Genomic DNA, 22681 nt, shown 5'->3' with positions numbered 1-22681 from the left:
ATATCAAGAGTTTGTGAAGATAAAATACTTCCCCAGAAAGTGGATGGGGGATACAAAAAAGCCAAATCTTATTGTTTTTTAAGAGTTTACTTATTTATTTGAGAGAGAACACGCACGCGTGCAAGCGAGAGAGCACAAGCAGGGGGAGCAGCAGAGGGAGAGAGAGAAGCAGACTCCCCGCTGAGCAGGGAGCCCGATGGGGGACTTGATCCCAAGACCCTGGGATCATGACCTGAGCCAAAAGCAGACGCTTAACCAACTGAACCACCCAGGGCCCCCCCCAAACCTTATTGTTAACAACAGATTGACCCAGGACAGGATCATGCACCGAAGACAAATAGCCGGGAGGAAGGACAGAAGGAGGGTGTGACATGCCCTGCAGGCCAGCCTGGCACCGCCCTCTGGCATGGCTCACAGCCTAGAGCTTGAAGAAGAGGTTTAATCCACAGGAGCTGCCCTTGGCAAACCTTAGTGTTTAATAGGATCAGCGTGGTCATCCAGAGGCTCAGGTCTCCTCTAGCTAGGTGTCAGAGAGAAAAGCCTCTGGGCTTCCTGCCCCTGAAGGAGGGGATCTTCAGGGCAGTTAGTTGCAGGTTCTCTGTGGCCCTGTTGTGGTTTGGGAAGGTCTCACTCGTTCCCTACCAGTACCTGCCCTTGGCTAGGACCCTGTTCATTGACTCCAGGGCCTTAGCCCTTTCTGAGGAACTGCTTGCTTCTGCAAGAAAATTCTTTCACAGTGATCCTGCCCCCCGCCCCCTAACATTTGTCTGGGGAAACACAGCTTCATCTTTGGTTATAGTTTAAGGTGCTCTCAAAGTCCCTAATGATTTGGAGGGCCGGGATGAGGGTGGGGGGCAAATGAGGAGCTCAGTTTTAAACACGGGGATTATTGATGTCATTATTAATAATAGTAATATTAATAGTAACTACTATGTATTGAGCTCTTAATTTATTCCAAGCCTGGTAATAAATGCCTTGCATACATCTCCTCTAGCCTGCCCAATAGTTAGCTTTTATCTTCCCTTCTCTGCAGAAAAGTCTCCTCTTCTGGGCTGCAGGAGCCCAGAAAGGTTAAGTCAACACAGGAGATGGCAGAGCTATTAAGAAGCAGAGCTGTGATTTAAACCCAAGTTTTTTGACCCAAAGCCCTTATTATTGATATTCTTTTTAGCTTCAAGTCAGCCTCCCAGGAAGCTTCGGCGTAGTCCGCCGTCTTGCCGGCCGCACTGCGCCACGAGCAGCAGAAGCGGTGGGAAGGGTGTTCTCTGAGCTGCACTGGACATTCCGTGAGTCGGAGGGAGGGCGGGAACAGGAACATTCTTCCTGGTCTCTCGACTGTGAGTCAGGGGCCATGACTGTCCGCAGTCGGTGGCAGTGACTTCCAAACCTAACCTGGGCTCATACACATTCTTTGGCCTCCTCAGCAGTGTCCGGGCTTGTAGTTGGCAGTCATGCAGGCCCGGGAGCCCAGCTGTTGGCAGTCTGTGTGGAAACACGGTGTGGGGGAGGGTGCTGGGCTTCTCGGAGAACCTTCAGGAGAAAGGGAACTGTTCTCCACTGCAGGGGAGAAATCACTGGGCTCTTTGGGTGAGAGATCCAAGCTCTGAGACCCAGCCTGCCCGTGTGTGGGGACACTCCTGCCCTCAGGGCCTCCTCCAGCTAATCCGCCTCCATTCTGCCTCCACCACCCTCAGCCGGTTCCATACCCAGCCAATACCAGGAAAGCAAAGGTGGAAGAGGGAACTCAAACGGCCGAGAGAAACGGTTAAAGAACTCAGGGTTACTTTTATCCAGTGTGATCCCTTTGTGCAAATTAGAACGGGCAGCTCCTTCGCATGCTTTGCTGCCATCTGCAAGCAGCTGCTCGATGCAGATACAAATGCCCCATCACTGCAATCTGAACAATGCCCCCTAGAGTTGTGCGGTGCACACCCCCTAGCCCTGAAGCAGTCTTGGCTTTCCCTGAGGCCGTACCGAACTCAGCTACCTTCCTTCCTCCTGCTTCTCTCTGTCCTTGCAAAGCCCCCCACTGCACCCAGTCCTTCTACAGCTAGGTAGAAGGCATGGGCATGATGCCAATGGTCTCCTAAGCTCCTCTTCTTTTCCCCCCGAAATTGGATAAAGGGAAAATAATCCATCTATCAGAGGATTTTTTTTGGGGGGGGGGCACTTCCAGTATCAGAGGCAGTCAGAGAAAACTGGCTTGGGTGCCAAATTGTTAGAGTCTAATAGTTTTGAAAGTTCAAGAAGCTAATGAGAGAGGAAATGTAAAGCCTGAGAGGATGGGATTGTTCCTGAGCCCAGGGAGGGAAGCAGGGAAGTGACGAAGGAAGGAAGGAGCTGTGTGCTGTGCTGGGGGGGAGTAGTAATGCCCACCCCAGAATTAGGCTTTCTCCCCACAGGGCTTTCTGTTCCTGGCTCCTGACAGCCATTCTGTCTATCGGCTTCCTGCTTCCAGGAGTGGCCATGCATCTGCATCTAAGGACTTTGTGCCTGATGCCTTCGAGGTCCAAGTTCCTTGAAAAGCCTTCTTGGTCAGCTGAGGGAACAGTGGCATTGGGAAAAGCAAACTGCTATTGACAGAGCCAAGCGAGGTGAGCAGCCTGCTGTGTGTCCACAGGGCCTCAAGGCCAGCCTGTGGCCGCTCCACACTGGGGAGAGTGCCCAATGTCACAGGCAGGTCAGGGAGGGCCCAGCCAGCATGGCCAGGAGTTGACCGTGATCCCATGAGGACCGGCACAGCTGCTGATTCTCAGCTGTGCATTGAGCTTCCAGCTAGAGGTGGACAGAGCAAGTGACCGGAGGAGCCTTTCCTCAACTCTTAATTAATTCACGGGAGAGCTCAGGTCCTGGCCACACATCGTTAAGAGCAGTGAGGGGTTCCAGCCAACTCTGGGCCTCTGAATCATCAGTGGAACTTTAAAAGGGCATGGATACCTGATCCCCACCTCATGTCTTGTCAGTGAGCATCTGAGGGTGGCGTGGGGAGGAGGGTGGGAGTCCACTGCAGTTTGGCTGTGGACCCTACTTCAGAACCAGTGCCCCCCCGAATAACCTGAGAGGGGAGTGCGTTGAACTTGCTTCCTCCTTCCTGGTGTTCTGGGGTCCAGCCTCCAGGCTTAGAGGGGCTGGGGATGGCCTCCTATTTCACTTCCCTAATCTTGATTTTGTGAAAGGCTCTCTAGGTGCCCTGTAAATTATTTAATCAGCTGAAGTCTTCCTCTGAGTAAATGCCAGAATTTCCTGCATGAATTCAATGGTTCTGGGTCACCAAATGGCACTGTGGTGGCTAGACAAGTCCACCATGTCTTTCCAGAGATTCTTCTCCAGAAAAACGGATGTTCCAGTAGAAGTTGGAGAAATAGGCTGGGAATGTATCACTTCTCCAGACCCTCAAAGTTGTTTTTGTTTTTTGGGTTTTTTTCCCTCTGAAATCAAGTTAGGCATTTTTCTGGGGGAATATTATAGCATTTGGAGTTGTATTTCATTGTCAGCCAAGTCAGGGTGAGGAGTAAGTGCATCTTAGCAACTGGGAGGTCCTCTGAAGTGTTGTGGGGAGGAGGACAGAGCAGAGGGGCTGGTTATATGGTTAGCTGAGAGCCTCCCATGAAACAGACCCCACTTAATAAAGCAAGCTATTTTAAGTGAAGAAATCAGGCTCTGTAATGATTACTTTTTAACTGCCACAGCCAAGGCATTCCCCTTTACATAAACTTTGATTGATGATAGTATGGTCTTTGCTGGAATAGTCTGAGTGCCAATTATGGATTCAGCCATTCAATAAATATTAATCGAGTCCCTGCTACATGTTAGGCCAGTGTTTCTGAACTTGGGCTGAGCATTAGACTCACCTGGGGAGCTTTTAAAACATACCCAGGCCTGGACCCATCATCTGGAGCTTTTAAAAACACCCCAGGCGAGTCTAAAGTGCAGCCCAGTTGCGACCTCTGTGTCAGGTGCCATGTGAGATGCTGGGAATGCAGGTGTGACCAAGAGGGACACTTCTTAACCTTGATGTGTTCAAACCCCTACAAAAATCAGGACCTTATCCCGGATGCCCCATCAGTCAGCCCATTTAGGCAGGAGAGCACCTTCCAGGATCACCCTGGCTATTATATCCGCTGCTCAAATTGTGGCAACCATCCATTTAGATTTTCCAGAGGAGTCTCAGTTTCAGGCATTCTTCCTGTGAGCCCGAACGTCTTAATTCATCTGGAAAAGCTGGTCTCCATAGCCACAGCGATCTCTAGAATTCACAGATGGTTTCCTTGAATTCCACCAGGTGGCACAATTCACCTGGTTTGTCGAGATCAAGACCCAGCTCGAAGTTCCAAAGGTGAGATCATCAGGGGGAGCGCTAAGCAGGTGAGCTGCCTCTCCTGCTGGGGGTTTCTTTCAACCTGACCTCCATCAACTGCGAGAGGGCTGAGCTGCTGCCCGCGCTCCCTGGCTTGGCAGTGGCCGGCTTGGGGTGCTTCTGCTCTGGAAGCAGCCCAGCCACCCGAGCTTTCTAGTGGCTGGGTTTGACCGCTCATCCCGGTCGGCAGGCAGGGGCCAGTCCCTGCTGCAGAGACCTTAGACAGGACGATGACTCTGCTGGGGTTTCCACCGGGGAAGGAGCTCCCGCCGGTGAGACACATCGAAGGGGACTGCAGCACGCCACGCCAAGCTGTAAACTGACCCAATGGCTCTCCAATAAAGAGGGACAAGAGACATTTAGGTCTTGATGAGAGCCACCTCTTCACAAGAGCTTTCAGAGCCGGCCCACATTTTGTCCTCTGGCTTTTCTAAGAGAGTCGGAGCCAGGACTGTCCGCCTAATTTGCGGGACAGCGCAAAATGAGAATGTAGGACCCTGGTGCAAAAAGTATTAAACATTTCAAGACAGTGAAGGCAGAGCACAGAAACGAGTGTGGGGCCCTTCTGAATGTGGGGCCTGTGTACCTGCACAGGTTGGCCCCCATGAACTTGGCCCCGAATGGAAAACTCACTGTGAAGTGAGCTCGGGCAGTGTTCTTAGCTTCCCCGAACCTCCGTTTCCTCATCTGAAAAATGGGGTGATATTATTCTATTTTTGAACATATGTTTGAGAGTGAACCATATGTCAGGCCGCGTGCTAGGAGCTGCAGAGATGATAAGACGGAAGAGGCCCCTGGGAATGGCCCTCAGTTACCATGGCTCCCTCACTTTCGCAGCAGAAAGTCCCTCGACCCTGCCTTCCAGCCCCGCCCTCACCGCCGCCTCCGCCGCGAACCTGCTTCCCAAGCCGCCCGGGGGCGGGGCCGGGGGCGGGGCATACAGCGCCCCCGCCCCCTCAGCCTCGGCGCGTGCCCGGGGGCGGGGGGGGGGCGGGGGGAGAAATGCTCCAGTCTAGAATGGAATATTTTGCATCCGCTCCTGAAGGTGGTTCTTCTTATTTTTCATAACGCTCTCAAAGCAAGTGTCCTTTCTGTTCTCACGGCACGTCTGTAGTCTCCCGCCATCAGATGCCGCACAGAGGCTCCGCGCCAGCCGCGAGAGTGAGGGTCTCTAAATCTTCCTCTACGGTGTGCGCGCCGCGGCGATCTGCGGCTGCAGTTCTTGAGATTGAAAGCTGGCTGCCTGCCTGCTGATAACTTTCAGCTGTGCCTGCTGCAGGACGCAACAAGAATACTAATCTCAGGCCACAGGCAGATGAGGGTTTGCCCGGATTCCAGCCTGCTGGGGTTTGGGCTGCATTTTTTGCAAAGTGGATTTATATGGAAAAAGATGACAGTACGGTTCTGTTTATAATGTTGAGCCGTCGTTGGGAGGGTAGAGCTGAAAAGACGGAGCACACGTATTTCCTGGGGTGGGGAGAGAGGCAGCCCTTCACCTCCTGCCTTACACAAGGTGGGGTTGGAGCGCACACAGGGGAGATTCCCTTTTCTTGTGTGTGTGTTTATAGGTGGCCTCCAGCGCTGAGAGCTCCAAGGGCCCAGGGCTGACAGTGCTGTCTGCTCATCCCGGTGGCGTGGTTTCCCTGACTCAGTGTACCCTCCAGGCTCTGCCAGGGGGATCGACTGCTCTCCCCGCCCCGTTTATGAAGAGGCACCACTCGCAGCCTCATGCGGTCTAGCACGTGCAGCCCCCACACAAACGGTGTAGGAAGGAGCTGGGCTCAGCTTTTGAGTCCTGGTTCTGTGCTCAGTAGCCTTGTGAGCTTGGGCGGTGTTCTCAGCTTCTGTGAACCCCAATTTCCCATCTGAAAAGTAGGGGTGATATTACTCTATATTTGAACACGTGTTTGAGTGTGAACCATGTGTCAGGTGGTGTGCTAGGAGCCGGAGACAGAGGTGATAGAGTCAGATACAACCCCTCACAGTCTTGGGAGGGACCAAGTGGTTAACAAGCACCTGCCTGCTCAGCTCTGTAGCACAGTGGGGGCAAGTGGGGAGTAGCTGTGCGGACCCCCAACTATGTGTTTCTCTGGCCTTCATATCAGCCAGCTTCCGGCTGGGTTTGGCCATTGAGGAAGAGTGGTAGGTGGTAAGAAGAGAGAAACAGGATATTTGACTTCCCTGGCAACGGCTGGACCTCCTCTGAGGTTCCTCCTCTCGGTGGCGAGCCTGTCTCCTTGGCTCAGGTCACACCACCTCCTCCACTCATTCCTCCACACCAGGCCGGTGGCTTCCTTCTCCTCCCGATATTCTGGTTAGGGGCCAGTCCCAGTTAGCTTCTTACCATCTTCATCCTCTGGGGACCGATCCCTGCATTCAGCTCCCTCTATTGAAAGAGGTTTTGATTAGAAACTTGACTGGCATAACATGATATGTGCTATGACATGGGGAAGTTCAGGGTATACGTTTAGCTCTCAGTCAGTAGGAGAAGATTATTAGTGTTCTCGATATTTTTTATCCTAATACTTTCACCACTCCCAACCTTACATTCTCTGCTTCAAGCTCCCCAGTTCTCTTGAATCAATGTCGAGAGCGCTGGAGGGACAGGTCCTCTCTGCATGGTTGGGTACAGCGGTGCCTTGGACAGGAGAGCCTGGGTAGGTGTGCAGCAGGCTGGCCGAATCAGGTGAGTGTGGGCACCAGGGAAGGTGCAAGGTCCTGTGCGAATCACTGGCTTGGTTTAGCTTCCTGACTACTCAAAAATAATATTAACTAGCACCTCATTCCTATGTAGCGATTCCTACTAAGGATGCATTCATGCACTGTTTTCCATTTGCTCATCAGACTCACGCTCTGACACGGGTAGAGGGGTTCCTGTGATGTCCCCTCATGACTCCTGGGCCACGGAGCAGCTAGATGGTGGTTTGTCTGCAGAAAGGATCCAGTTGAGTTTTGTTCAATTTCAAAGAGTTAGTATGGCGGTGCCCACTGGCTCCGAGGGTCAGCCTTGGCATGTGTAGGTCAGCGGATTGGGGGTTCTGATGCACATGTGTCTGTTCCTAGCTCCTTCCCCTAGTCACAGCAGACTCCTGGCCTATCCTTCTGGATGCTTCCTGGCCTCCTGTTTTCTCCCAGAGGGAGACAGATGATTTCCTTCATCTTTCAGCGGGCTCCGTGGTTGATTTATCTAGGACAGTGATTCTCTCTTCCATGCTGCTACCTCCGTCTGATGCTGAGACACCCCAGGTGCCTCCAGGAGATTCAAGGAGGTTGTGGAATGTTCAAAGTGGAATTGATTTTCGCTCACTTGAATTTTGTTGTTTTTTTGAACCTGGATTTTATATGAGTGTTACTGGGCACCCTTGGGTAGGAGAGAATTTTAGGGTGGTTATGGGGAAGAACCCAAAAGAAAGGACTGGGTGTCTACAGGCTCAGTTTGCAGCCATCGGGGTGGGGGTGCTCACCCCCCCACCCAGGAAGGAGTCAGCAGGCAGCCCGTGTCTGCTCTGGCTGAGCCAAGGCCTTCACAGCCTTTTTTTAAAGAGCGTAGTCCTGTACACATCATGCTTTTCCTATCCTTTGAAAGTAGAGGAATATTCAGCTGCGCCAGACTGGAGCTGAATATGGTATTTAAGATGACGATAAACCTTCTGAGGCAGGAAAATGTAGGATTTTTTCGGTTTTCTCATTTTCTGAGCCTTTGTTTCAGAGTGAGAAACAATATGTTTTAAGACCAGTAGAAAGAAATTCTGACTACGGTCTTGGGTTCTGTAACTCAGCTAATGGGGAAGCTGAGGCATGGCCCGGAACTCTGCTTCATCCAAGGAATTGTGGCTGTTGCTCAGAACCTGACCTGTAGGGTCAGCTCTCAGGTCTCTGCGGTAGCAGGAGTCTCTGCCTTGGGTTCGGGGTAGGTCACAGATGCCCGCTGCGGCGCAGAGGGCATGTCCTTGCCCGACGGCATACTTAGACTATAAGCCTGATTCCTGTGCCGGGGACAGAGAAGGGGCTGGACAGCCAATATACATTAATCGTCTCCATGTACGGCTGTGTGCACCACCCAGAGGCAAGAGGGGGGCATTCAACATGACTCCTCCATCAAGAAGTCCCCGGTATACTACGGGAGGGAGCTGTGTCCAGCAGCGACTATAACACAAGGTGGAAATTGGTAAACATCATGAGCAAGGACTGAGTCACAAAGGAAGTCGTCATCTAGTAATTATGATGTACCTTAGATCTAGTCTTAAGAGCAAAATATTGACAAAAACCCTAAATGATCGGCAGGAGGAAGCTCTACACAGCCATGCTGAAGTATGTTAGGTAACCATAAAAGAAAGAAGGCAGGCTTATAGATAGTTTAAAAAAAAACCTCTAAAATATATTAAGTGAGAAATAAGGATGCAGAGCAATGTATAGTCTGATCCTATTTGTATGGAAAGGGGGCACATATTTATAATATGTATATCATGCTTAATATACATAATATATATTATGCTTTAAATATATGTATATAATTACTGTATGTGCTTAAAATATTTCCGGATGATTAAAAGAAACTGTTAGCAGTGGTTTACTGCTGAAGAGTGAGACTGCTACTTTCCATCTTGTATTATCCTCCAAAGCATTTTATTTTAAAAACACACATATGTATTTTTTAAATTAAAATATGCTAGTTTATATCTTTTTTAAAAAGCTTTACAACTTTTTTTTCTGGTTTAGAACATCTTTCTGCACATGTGGATTTGTCTGATCCCAAGAATATCTGGGAATTTATTGAAAATTTCAAGCAGGAAAATCAACTCAGTATTCTGGTAAGTTTTATAAACCTAAGGAAAGGATAAATCTCGTGTGTGTACATTTTTCATCTATGTGGATACAGACTGATATGTAGGTCTGTGGGTCTTTAAGACGACATCTTAGTGAGAATCCTCTATGGTGAGGCCTGCTCATGCAATCGGGTTTACTCACTGGCCTCAAGGGGAGACCCAGCACGTTGTGGGAAACGGGAGGGGACCACCCACGGGGTAGATACTATGGGAAGATGAGGACATTCCATTTTTCATAAAATGATGATGTGTGTATCTGTATTCCTAAGCTCTGTAGATTTGGGTATGTGTGTATTAAAATTAGGGGTTCTGGGAAAAATAAAAATAAAAAGTTTGGTCCAAAAGAATGCCTGCTGCAGACAAGCAAACCTTTTAGTAACACAGTGTGGAACTCACAGAGAGCCGGGAGGACTCAGGTGGGATGGTACGTGTCTGCCCCTCCCAGATGCTCTGCATTGAGCCGAGCTGCTCTTCTATCTGAACAGCTTCTGATGTGCTCAAAAATGCCCATTTGGGCCAAGGTCTGGTCTTGCACTGTCCAGTTTGGCTAGGGAGCATTGGAAGTGTAGCTAGTCCTAACTGAAGTGTGCTGTAAGGGGAAGAATGAGTCAATTTCAAAGACTTGGTCTGGAAAAAAAAAAAAAAAAGCAAACCATCTCGTTAAGATTTTTCTAATGATTGCATGTTGAAGTGATACTATTTTGAATATACTGAGTTCAATAAAATATATTATTAACATTTACCTGCTTCTTTTTTTCTTAAGATTTTATTTATTTATTTGACAGAGACACAGCGAAAGAGGGAGCACAAGCAGGGGGAGTGGGAGAGGGAGAAGCAGGCTTCCCGCCGAGCAGGGAGCCCGATGCGGGGCTTGATGCGGGGCTCAATGCGGGGTTCGATGCGGGGCTCGATGCGGGGCTTGATCCCAGGACCCTGGGATCATGACCTAAGCCAAAGGTAGACGCTTAATGACTGAGCCACCCAGGTGCCCCCTTCCCCTTTTTAAAGATTTTATTTATTTGAGAGAGAGTGAGCAAGTCAGATAGCGAGCAAGCGAGAAAGAGAGAACACAAGCAGGGGGAGAGGGATTACCTGCTTCTTTTTATCTTTTTAATGCGGCTACTTTTGAGAAAAATTACATATTTCTATTGGACAGCTCTGGTCTAGGTGCAATCCCAGAGCACCTTACTGAGGATTCAGTTGCCCAGACAACCCCTTGTCATCAGAGATCTCTGCACAGTTCTGTGGCTGAGCTTTCTGCCCAAGTGGCGTTTTCCTGGAAGGGGTCTGACGTGAAGGGACAGTTGAGCACAGTTATTGTCCTCACTTGGATATGGGACTGGTGGTGGCCATGGAGGTGTGGAGTTTGGAAATGGGTCTTTTGGCCCTGGTTGCCTTTCTTTTGAAAGGGGAACTGTGGTCTCTAGATCAATAATGCAGGGTGTGTGGTCAATAAGACAGAGCTCACTGAAGACGGACTTGAAAAACACTTTGCTACCTGTACCCTGGGAGAGTATGAGCAGTTTTCTTGTTTGTATTTAGCAAAATAAACAGAGACCTAGATGATACCATAGAAGCATCAGAAACACATCAGTCAACTTTTTGGATTCTTGGTCCTTAGCATGATTGTGTTTGCATCCTTCACTGCATTAAATTTTCTTCATAAGACGCTCTTTTCAAAAAAAAAAAAAAACCACTCTTTTCATGATTTTTTTTTTATAATATGTGTTAGTGCCGGAAATACTTAGCATTGTTGAAGCATTTTTTTTCCAGGAAGCTCAAGGCTCATTATAGATGTTATTTTGGTGAGGAGCGCTGGTTCATCCCAGGTGGAGTGTGCAAATATAAAACCAGCAGCTAAGGGAGCTTCCAGCCAGGGCTGAGGAAGGTATAACCATGAGGCAAGAAGATGGATTGAAAAGGGCATTCAGTTAGAACACAGGACACCGGGATTCTGGTTCCCATTCTGTAATAACAGGTTCACTCATTTTATGCCAGCCCAGTGGTTCTCAAAGTAGGGTTCCTGGACCAGCAGCATCAGCATTACTGGGGAACTTGGTAGGGTCTCTCCCCCAGATCTACTGAAACCAAAACTCTGGGATGGGCCCAAGAAATCTGTTTTAACAAGCCCTCCAGATGATTCTGACGTCCATTAACATTTAGAGAACCAATGTACCAGGCTTTTAATGTCTTTGAATTTTCTCCTTCTTGAACCAAGGAGTCTGGAGTAAATTCTCTTGGTGCCTTTCAGCTTGGAGATGCCATGAATATGAGCTTCTCTCCAGTATCTATACCATTTCCTCACTGTAAGTTAAGCTTTTAATGAGGCATTTTAATTAAATCTTGTCCTAAATCACAAGATGGCTGGGTGGGGTTCGTGTGGTTGTTGGGGGTCACCGAGGGCATCCATTAATAGCAACCTTCTTCTCACCCAAGAACTGAACAAACTGAGGAGTGAGACAGTGGAGTAATAGCTGAAAACCAGCGTATCACTGTTGTTACTGATGAGGCTAGTTGAAGGGTGTGGTGCAGGGTGAGAGCCAAATGGGTTTCCTAATATCACAGCCAAGAGCTAGACAGACTCACTCACCTTGTTATAGCTGGCCGGCCCAGGACAGACACCACCTCCTCCTCCCAGGAGAGGAGAAGAGCGGGGAGCAGAGCTGAGCATGCCCAGTTTATTGCTCCCAAATATGCTATTTTTTAAAAAAGATTTCATTTATTTATTTGAGAGAGAGAGAGACAGAGATAGTGAGAGATAGTGAGAGAGAACACGAGCAGGGAGGAGAGGGAGAAGCAGGCTCCACACTGAGCAGAGAGCCCGACGCGGGACTCGATCCCAGGACCCTGGGATCATGACCTGAGCCGAAGGCAGATGCTTAACCGACTGAGCCACCCAGGCTCCCCAGCTCCCAAATAGACTAAATTAATTATTGATAATGGCTCCACCTCTCCTGGATTAAGGGAAGAAGGGGCTGAGGGAGGGCAGAATCATACTCATCACACTCTCTCCATGAGGAAGGAAACAGTGGGAGTGGGGAAGGACCTTTCTCCCCAGTGGTTAGATTGCTCTTCTTTTCTTTTTTTCTCTTTTAACAAATACCCAGAAGCTTGCTATGAAATGGTGCAGGTTTAGTACAAAATATTTTCATCTTTGATTTTGTTCCAAATGTAGTGTCTTTGCCCCAAGTACCAAACCCAAATATGGGGTCGAGTTGCCTTATAACGTTATAGGCCGGCAAAGCCTCCTAGAGCCACACGGCTGGCCTCCACGTGGGTTCTCAGCAGGACCAGCTTCATGGTTTGTGGGGCCCAGTGTTGAGCAAACATATGGGGCCCCGTACTCAAAAATTATTTTAAGAATTACAATATACTGACAACAGAGCATTAACCTGCTGCTCACCCGCCCCCCACCCGCCCTCCATCCGACAGAACTCCGCTGGGCACTGACTGCGTGCTGGGCATCAGGAGTGTTGTGGACACATCACGCGTCATTTAACCCTGGTGAGCATCCTGGGGTGGAGGTTTTCTTACCTCTGCATCACAGATGAAGATACTGGGGCTGAGAGACATTGAATCACTTGCCCAAGATCAAGTGGAGGAGTCAGGATTTGAACCCAAGTCCGTCTGCCTCTGGAGTGCGTTACCAGGATACAGTTCTTCCACTAGCGGCCTTGCCACCCCGCCGTGTTACAGTGAAATACAGGGTGCTAAGGAGCCCTGGGCGGGGGGAGTGAGCAGCCCTGCCCGGCGGAGGACGGGCAGGGCTGGGGCACCATTTGGAGGGCCGGCTGGGACTCCGCCTTTACGGAGTCTGTGTCAGGTGTCACAATCTAAGGGGACTGCCTTTTTGATTATACAGCTGGTGCTGTTATACTTTTGTACGACTCCGGTCTGCTTCTAAGGACCTTGATATCTCTTCATTTTCATTTCCTATTTGTGTGAGAAACATTGTATTGATCTTCCCAACCTCTCTGAGAAGCATAATAATTCTCATGCTCTGCTATTTATTCATCCTCTCCAGAGTGGAAGACAGAGTGCATTACACAAAGCAGCAGGATCATGACAGAGGGGGCAGCTGAACGTGGAGAGGTGAAAATATTGTCATTCTTAAGCAGGTCCAGAGCCAAAGGAACGACTCAGACCTCTGAGTCCTAGAAACTGCTGGCTGCCTTTCTAATATGAAACATGTTTTCCCGGCCCAATTATGTAATGTGCGATGGGTTGTTTTCTATTTTCCTAGATTCAGTTGGGCCTCTAGAAACATTTCCAGTCTGCAGCCAAACACCAGTGGGTTCCCGACACTCTGAGGACAGGACAACACCAGGACTTGCAGAATCTATAACCAGATCCTAAGGATCTGGAAGCCAGAGGATTGGTTAAATGCAAGATACGATCAGAGCCCACACCTGCACGTGGCCACTTGTGGAGACATCATAGTATATGAATTAGACAAAGTTTGGAAATAATTCCCCTTAACCTGTTGTGGGGCTAGGTGGGGTACGGAGAGATCTTCATAGTTTACCCTTCAGTGGAACAAAATGAGCTGCTCTGGGTAGATCTGTGGGTAGATGCCCTATGAGGGCGAAGTGATCTCGTGAGACAGATTCTGTTTGGTTGCTGCGTTCACCCCTGTGTTTTGGGTGTCCTCAAACCATAGACACTTTGCCTGTGAGCATGCAGTGGTATTAGGCGTCTGTACGGAGGGAAGACAGATGGGAGGGGAGGGGAGGCTGCGCTAAGTGCTCTGTTGGCAGCCTGCCACAGCCCGAGCATGAGCGGATCAAACCCACCACATCTTAGCCTCGCTCCCACTCCAGGACACACGACCAGGACACTGAGTCTACCTCCTCCGGGACAGCTGCGTCATCAACTTGTTGACTGTAATAAACGGGCCGTGGTGCCTTAGCTCTTTGGCAGAGGGTGGGGAAGTTCAGTGTAGGTCACTCTGGAAGGACGCACATCAGCGTACCGTAAGTGTTCCGTTGCTTGATGCTCTGTGATTTGGAGATTTGGAGTTCTCTGCTCACTGGCATCTCCCCACACCCAGGGAAAACTGCTCTTTAAGGCAGGGACTCAAGGTCCAGAAACATCATCATCATCATCATCATCATAAAGAGCACACATTGAGCACTTTCAATGTACTGGGGGTTGCACGAAGTATTTTGGGTGGGGGGGCCTCATTCAACCCTCATTAACAGCTTTACAGATTTTCCAGACAAGGGAACTGAGAGTCAGAAGTGCTCAGAAACCAGAGTCTGCGACTCACTTTACTGAATGAAGGACAACTAAATTCTAGTTGGTGCATTTTTTTAGTGCAGGGTCGTATCTCTCAGTTATTGCTACATAACAAACAACTCTAATACTCAGAGACATGCAATAACAAGCATGTGTTTTTTGCTGACTCTTCTGCAGGTCTGCTGGGCTAATCTCGGCTGGGTTTAGCAGGGTGTTTCAAAGCAGCAGGTTGGAGCCAGAGTATGTTCCAAATGTCTCACATCTTCCTTGGACCATTAGGCTGACCAGGGTATGTTCCCACGGCGATTGCAGAGGTCCAAGTGTGCAAGTACATTTCAAGCCCCTGCTGGCTTCACATCTGCTAACATCCAACTGGCCAATGCAAGTCACTTCATAGAGCCCCAAACCAGAAGCCAGGGAGCATACTCCTCCCACAGACGTGGGGAAGAGAGGGTGAATATTGTTGACAATAATCTTCCACAACATCTGTTTTATTACATTCTAATTCTATGGAAATAGGTGATCTGAGCTTGATGTGGTAACTATTTATTAACCAAAATATTTAGTGAACAAAACACTTTATTTGTTCGATAAACGTGCAGAGATCCCCTACTATATGCCAGACACTGTGGCCAGTGATGAGGACTCAGAAATGGAAGGGACTCCTGGTCTAGTGGGAGAATCAGACACATAAACGATTTCGGTAAGCTCTCTTTTCATCCATGAAGGGATCTAGGGTGCAAAGCCTCAGAGGAAAGCAAAGAACAGTTCTTCCAGGATATAATGTTTCCTCAGACACTGTGTGTGTTTGGTACCAGGAATTCTTGTCAATAATCTTTACCCTGAGCTTTACCACGCGCCATTTTGCTTCAAAGACCTCCTTCCAGCTCACAAGCCGTCAAGCTTCCCAGAGAGGCACAGAATTTGGGAAATAGTTAAGTACTGTAGAAATGTCAGCTAGTATTGTGTTAACATCCAAACCCCTTAACTTGGAATTGAAGTCCTTTATTGTCGTACCTCACCTACCTGCCCAAATTTCCTACTTTTTTTCCTACATGGATCCTTTACCAGTCAGCCCATTATTTTTGGAATGTGCCACTAACAGTTACGTCTCCATGCTTTTGTCCTTGCTGCTCCTCTGCCTGGAATGTCCTCCACTTGGTTAACTTCCACTTCTCCTCCGTGATTCAACTGGGCACACCCCCAATGCGGAGCTTAGTCAGGTGCCCCTCCTTTCAGCTCCCAGAGTACCCTCCGTGAGCTTGTTGCCTCACGTTAGGAATTACCTGTTGACAGGTTGGTTTCCTGCACAGAGCAGGGATCCTCGAGGGCCCATGCCGCCTGGCCACTAGGAGGCACTCAATCTGTGTTGGCTGAACAGTAGTCCAGGTGTTCCACCCCTTTAGGACTCTCCACACCTCCCGTTCCTATTCTGTAAAATGTGGATAATGGTACTTTTATAGGCTAGGTGTTAGGATTAAAGAAAGGATTGTAAGTTATTTACCCAAAGGAAATCACTCACATTCACACAAAAACAGGCATGTGAATGCTTAAGCTGCTTTATTTTTATTCATAGTCACCCCAAACTAGAAACAACCCAGATGTCCTTCAGCTGGTGAATAGATAAACTGTGGTCCTTCCACACAACGGAATGCTATTCGGCCATAAAAAGGAACAAAGTATTGATGTAGGCAACAATGTGGATGAATCTTGAATGAACTGACAAAAGTCAAGCCAGACCTGAAAGGGTACATACTGTATGATTCCATTTACATGACATTCTGGGAAAGGCGAACCTATAGGGACTGAGAACAAACACATCAGTGATTGCAGGGTGCTTGGGGTGGAAGGAGGGATGACTATGAAGGGAATGGGTGACCGTGAGGAAATATTTGGGATGAAGGAACTGTTCTGAATCATGCCATAGTCTAATGCATTTACTCAACGCTGTGCATTTACAAAAACTCACAACTGTACACACACACACACAGATGCAGAGTTTTACTGTGTGTAAAAAAGTATAAACATACAGTTGACCCTAGAACAACATAGGTTCAAACTGCACTGATCTACTTATACGTGGATGTTTTTCAATAGCTACAGTACTATAAATGCACTTTCTCTTCCTTATGCTCTTCTTAATAATGTGTTCTTTTTTCTAACTTACTTATTAGAATATAGCATATGATATATATTTAAATACGTGTTATTTGATTGTTTATATTATTAGTTAAGTCTTTCAGACAATAGTAGGCTATTAGTAGTTAAGTTTTGGGGGGGTCAAAATTATACACAGCTTTTTTTTTTTTTTGAAGAATTTACTTATTTATTTTAGAGAGGCAGGGAGAGGGAGAGAGAGAGAGAATCCCAAGCAAACTCTGTACTGAGCAGAGCCCGATGAGGGGCTTGATCTCACGACCCTGAGATCATGATCTGAGCTGAAATCAAGAGTTGGACACTTAACCAACTGAGCCACCCAGATGTCCCTATACACAGATTTTTGACTGCATGGGGGGTTGGTGCCCCTGACCCTGTGTTGTTCAAGGGTCAACTATGTGTGTATGTGTGTGTGTGTTTTTTTTTTAATATATGAAAGAAAAAAGAAAGAAAAGCGTTGTAACTTTCAGCACAATGTCTGGCATGTAGTAAGTCCATTTCTTAGTGAGAAGCAGATTATTACGGTTGTTTTTTGGTACCTTTTCTTAGTAATCAGTGAGCTCCTAGAAAGGGAGGACTGTATTTTCTTCAGCTTTGAGTGCAGATCACCCCGCACATGCCTGATAGTAGCAGGTGTTCAGAAGTATCAGTTGGTGAGGAATAAATGCAGAGGCACCTTTCAGGCTGTGCTGTGCAGAGGTGGGGGGGTCACTTCCTGGCCCACCTGCTCCAAGGACCGTGGGGTGCACAATGGCTGGTGAAGGATTAAACAGCAACCTTTCAGTCTAGGAGAGCCTCTTAACCCCAAATTTTATGTTTCCTGAGAGCCCATATCATTCTGGGCAAAATCGGGAAGGGGACAGTAGTCCCAAAAGATGACCAGCCAGCCCCAGTGCTTATTGGGGTTCCTATTGTTCCTCCACTCTCATCATTATCCTAGAATTTTCTCTGCACTGCCTTTCCCCTAAGAAGCCACTGAAAAGGAAGGAGAGAGGAGGATGGAGAAGAAGAGGGCCACCATCCAGCTACATCAGAGGTCTCCCTGAGGTTTCCTTTTACCATTTTGGAGTCTGGACTCCAAGGTGCCCAGACTCTTCTGATCTCTTCAGAAAATCAAATGAATGGATGCTAGAGTATTATCTAGGCCCCAGCAAGGCCAGTATGGTCTCAGCATTATTCCACATTCTGGACCATTCTCAGTTCCCTCCCTTAGTTCCCTTCTCTCCCCTCCCTCTAAACATCTGTCTCTTTTCTCTCATTCCCTTAGGCCAACACTACTTGCTGGGTCCCAGCTCACAGCTAAGGAAACCAAGGGATCTGTTCTCATCTTAGCAGGTGCCATCTTAGGACTTGTATGTGGGGGTGAGGTATGGGAGGAGGCATTTATTCAAGATCACCTTTTTTTTTCTGATGAGTATTCACTTGAAAAGTGGGGAAATAAAAATATATGAGAGTAATAAAAAAAAAAAAACCCCTGTAATTCCATCATTAAGAAATAACCACTGGTAACATTTTTGGTCTATTTTCTTTAAGCCTTTTTCTATGCATGTCCCCTACTCTCATCTGGAACCACACTGTATATATCATTCTGAGTCCTATGTTTTCCCACTTAACATTATATTTTAAATGTTTTCTCACATCATGTAATATCCTTTAAAATGTTACTTCTATTTAGAATGAGTCTATTGGATGAATGTTCCATAATTTATTTAATTAACCCCCTATTGTGGGATATTTAGCTTGTTTCCAACTTCTCACTATTGAAAATGACTCCATGATAAATGCTTTTGTACATATATTTTTGTTTACATCTTTGGTTATTGCCTTAGGATGGGTCCCTAGTTGTGAAATTACAGAGACCTAGTGTGTGAGCATTTTTAAGACTTTGATATATATTAACCAAATTACTCTCCAGAAAAACTGTAGCAATTTATATTCCCACCAGCACAGGAAGTGCTTATTTTTTTTTACTTCCTATTGTTCTCAAGTGAATGATCTTTGCAAAACTGATGGATGAGATATGACATCTTATTTTCCTTTGCATTTCTTTGGTTGCTAGTGATATTGAAGTTGGTGGTGTTGGTGGTAGTTTATTGGCCATGTGTATTTCTTTTGCTAATTGCCTGTTCATGTCCCTTGCCCATTTTTCTATTGAGATCGTTATCTCTTAAAATTGCCTTATAAACCTTCTTTGGCACATTTACTGCAAGTCCTCCCCCCACCCCAGTTTGGCAAATTCTTTTTTAGTTTTGTTTTTGATGTTTCGGTTTGCCACACAGAAGTTTTCATTTTTTATGTAGTCAGGCTGAATATTTATCATTAAGACTGATTTATTCACTTTTATGATAAAAAAAATCCCTTGTTATTCGAAATAATTACATTCCCCCCCTATTTTCTTATAACATTTTCTTAGCTTTTTAATGCATCTGGAAGTCACTTTTGAATAGGGTAGGTAAGGAGCCTTTCTTTTTATTTCTTTCTCTTTCATGCTCTCTCCCTTATATTCTTTTTTTTAAAGATTTATTTATTTGAGAGAGAGAGAGTGTGTGTGTGTGTGTGTGTGTGTGTGAGCATGGGGGGAGGTGCAGAGGGAGAGACAGAGAAAGAGAATCTCAAGCAGACTCCCCACTGAGCAGGGAGCCTGACACGGGTCATGATCCCAGAACTCTGAGATCATGACCTGAGCCAAAATCAAGAGTCAGATGCTTAACTGACTGAGCCACCCAGGTGCCCCCTCCCTTGTATTCTTAATAAACAGTGTCACACAGCACTGCTTATTTATTACGTATGCTTTCCTTTCTTTTGAGTTGTGATGCCGTCTTTATTGTATACCAAATTCTCATTAAGTTGCTTCTCTTTCTGAGCTCTAGTCTGTTCCACTGATCTATTAATTATTATGTCAAGACCACACTATTCTAATTATTCACAGTACATTTTAATATCTTCTAGGGCAAGCCCCAGCTCATTACTTGTCTCATCCTTAAGATATTTTAACCCACAGGATTGGTAGGTTAGGGTGAGGAGGCAGATTTTACACAACAGGGGAGATGGGTGGGGTCTGAAGCTCTTGAAATCACAAATAGGATCACCCCCACCTCCACCACCCACATTCAGAAGGATTCCGGAGCCATGCATGGGGCTCTGGGGAGTTCTGTCTGGCCCTTCTAAGGAGAAAGAATGAATGAATCCAAAAGTTTGAGATCTTTGCCCATTGGCTTTTGGTTTCCTGCCAGCCAGTGAGGCTGCTTTGGATGAGGCACAAAACCCTCCCAGAGTTGAGCTCCTGGCCACGTTGTTCCTGGGCCTCCCCACCTGCCCCAGGGGTGGGGTCTGGGCTGCTGTGGCACTCAGGGCAGGGCTGAGCTCTCTCTGGGCTCTGCTGGGACTGCTTCTCTGGTCTCCCTGCCCCAGTCTGGAAAGTCAGTGGTGTGCCTGGAACTCCTCCTGGCCTGTGGGCCCAGGGCCTCATCTGATTACCTGGCTGGGATTCAGCAGGTGTTTTTAAAGAAGTGTTACTCATAGCAGTTCTATCTGGCCCTCATTTGGGGGAATTTTAAAAACAAAATCCCAATTAAGCACCTTCATGCTTTTAAGGAGCAGAGGCCCCAGTGCCCACACGGGTTCTCCCTGCTGTAAAGCAGGTGCTCTCATTGTGTCCCAAGAGTGGCAGGCAAGAGCCTCCCTCATATGTGACAGCAGGGAGCAAATTCAGTCATCTTGCTCCAGAAACACTGGTTTTGCTGGTGCACCATGAAGGTTGGACTTTGGATGGCCTGGGGAGGATGAGGAAGCCACAGCATTTTAACACTTGTGTGAGTGACATGGAGTCAGGGCAACTGACCAGGGCTCGCCCCTCCCCCATCAGGTGGATCCTTCCCATTAGCATTCATAAATGTCCATTTCCTTGTCTAAAAACAACAAGAGCAATAACTTTGCTACACTCCACCTTACGGTGACTAGCAGTCGGGATTTCCCCAGGACTAAGTGGATTCCCAGCATGGAGGACTTTTAGTGACAACACTAGGGGAGTCCTGGGCGAGCTGGGATGAGTCCCTGCTCCACACCCTGCTCTGTCTTCCTCCTCTCCTTCCCAGCTGGTTTCTATCTTCCCTTCCTCACTTCCTGCTCACTCTGCAACCACTCCATCCTGGTTTTCTCCCCAACCATTGGCAACTCTTGCTAAGGTCTCCTGTGACCCTTGTGTTGCCTCCATTCTCAGCCCTCCTGACCCCAAGCAGCACTTGACATGGCTGTCCGGACTCCTGGGGAGCGCGGTCTGCATAGGCCCTGTGCTTCCACTCTTGAGTCATGGCTCCTCCTGTCCCTGCTCCGTCTTCTTCAAGCTCCAGAGCTGGCGTGACCTGGAAAGACCGTAGTTCCACCCAGCCCAGTCCTGGCCTCCTCCCTTATCCCCCTGCTCTCTGTGAGGATCTCACCCCTGCCTGCAGCCCCACATGCCTGCCATCATTGGCTCTGGCTGCCCAGAGGTCTCCATGTAGCCCCGGTCTCTCTTCTGAGCTCCAAGTTCATATCTCAAATACCTCCTACTTAGCTTGTCCAAAATTCGGCTCTCGATCTTCCTCACCGATCTGCTCCTCCTCTAGTTGAGCCCACCTCAGTAGATGGCATGACTATGCACCCACCCACTCATCCTTGGCGCCTCCCCTTCCTCACCTCCTGTACGTAGTTTATCTGAAGCGGCCTCTGTCACATACTTTCAGCCTGTCTGCTTCTCTTTACGTCCACACTAGCACTACCCAAGCACCCCGGTCCCTGCGACAGAATGTGTAAACTAGGGCTCTCGGTGCCCTCTCCTGCCCCCACACCCCCGTGGCTTCCTCCATAAAGCTGACAGAGTGATCCTTAAAAATGCAAATTTGCTTCCTTCTGCTTGAAATCAGCCCTTGGTGTCATGAAATCTTGATGTCATTGGCATTGACCTTCCAGCCTCACCCAGCCCCACTCTCCGCCTTGCTCACAGCTTCAGCCACCCTCGGTTGAGCCTCTTTGCCCAGATTGTGCTCCACACCTGGAACACCCTCCTCCCTGTCCCACCCCCCCTCCCACCCTTTCCACTTCTTCTCTGCCTCTCCTCTAAATCTTAGATGCCACCTCATTGCTAATGTGGGCCCCCATTCCACCCCCATGTGCTCATAACAGTGTGCACACACTCTTCCATCACGGTACTTACCTGAACAGTGAGTGTGGGTTAATTACGTAACAACCTGCTTAATGCCTATCCATGCCGGGAGAATGCATGGGGGCAGGGGGCCTCACAGTACCCCTCATCCTTAGCACTGGGGCTGGCATTTAGCAGGTCCTTGATAAACACTTGCTGAATGAATGGAACTGGATAGGGAGGATGAGTTGAGGTTGGGGGCAAAGGGAAAAATCTGACTCCCCCTCACCGCTGTCTGACCCCAAACCAAGAATACCGCATAAGAAGCTGATGACTCAGATGCTTCCTAATGCCTCATTTTCTGTGGGAACCTGTGTTGCTGGCCTCCCCAGGTGATATGATCTTGGAAACGGTCTCTATATACCTTGTAAGGTCAGTGTGTGAGTCTCCCACGATCCCTATGGGATGTTCTGTTACTGCACACATGGAGAAGTACCAAATGGGATTCCCCAGTGCAGGTGTCTGCTCCTTTAAGATCTACACCAGTAACTTTCCAGAGCCAGAGTGACAGTTCTTTCAAGCTGGCTTTGAAAGTATCTGAATAGAAATACCCCTCAGTTGTCTTATGCTAAAACGTAAAATTTACAATATATTTTTCTCATCAAGCAATATTTAATGCTATTCAAATATACTAAACTCAAGATATTTTATGATTTTAGGAGCACCATGGATTTTTTTGTTGGGATATAATTGACATAGAACATTATGTTAGTTTCAAGTTTAATGAATTTAATATTTGGCTAGGAATGTGGTTTTCATAATGCTTTAAGAGAGCTGCACATCTCTCTTTCAGCATCACCCGGACATGACAGTTTTACCTCCCTTACTAATTAGCTTATAGAGAGAGGTTTGCTTCAAGTTATGCACCCATGTAATAAAGGTCCTTGTTGCCCTATTTAGAAGACTGTGTCCAACATAAATTCC

General features: G+C 47.8%; 1 protein-coding gene across 1 annotated transcript in view; it reads left to right on the top strand.

The window, feature by feature from the left end:
- The window catches only part of DHRS12 (dehydrogenase/reductase 12), a 44583-nt gene that overhangs the window by 13593 nt on the left and 8309 nt on the right, over nt 1–22681 (top strand). Inside the window, 7 exon segments of the mRNA XM_035003808.1 lie at nt 2459–2567; nt 2570–2594; nt 4283–4365; nt 9077–9089; nt 9092–9168; nt 10611–10683; nt 21566–21574. Coding sequence (XP_034859699.1) covers nt 2459–2567; nt 2570–2594; nt 4283–4365; nt 9077–9089; nt 9092–9168; nt 10611–10683; nt 21566–21574 — 389 coding nt within the window.

The sequence above is a fragment of the Mirounga leonina genome, unplaced genomic scaffold (genome assembly GCF_011800145.1).
Source record: "Mirounga leonina isolate KUSES-001 unplaced genomic scaffold, KU_Mleo_1.0 Mir_127, whole genome shotgun sequence".
In the NCBI taxonomy this organism is placed as follows: Eukaryota; Metazoa; Chordata; class Mammalia; order Carnivora; family Phocidae; genus Mirounga; species Mirounga leonina.
Note: the sequence above shows the minus strand (reverse complement) of the source record. Positions and strands in the feature narration are given on the sequence as shown.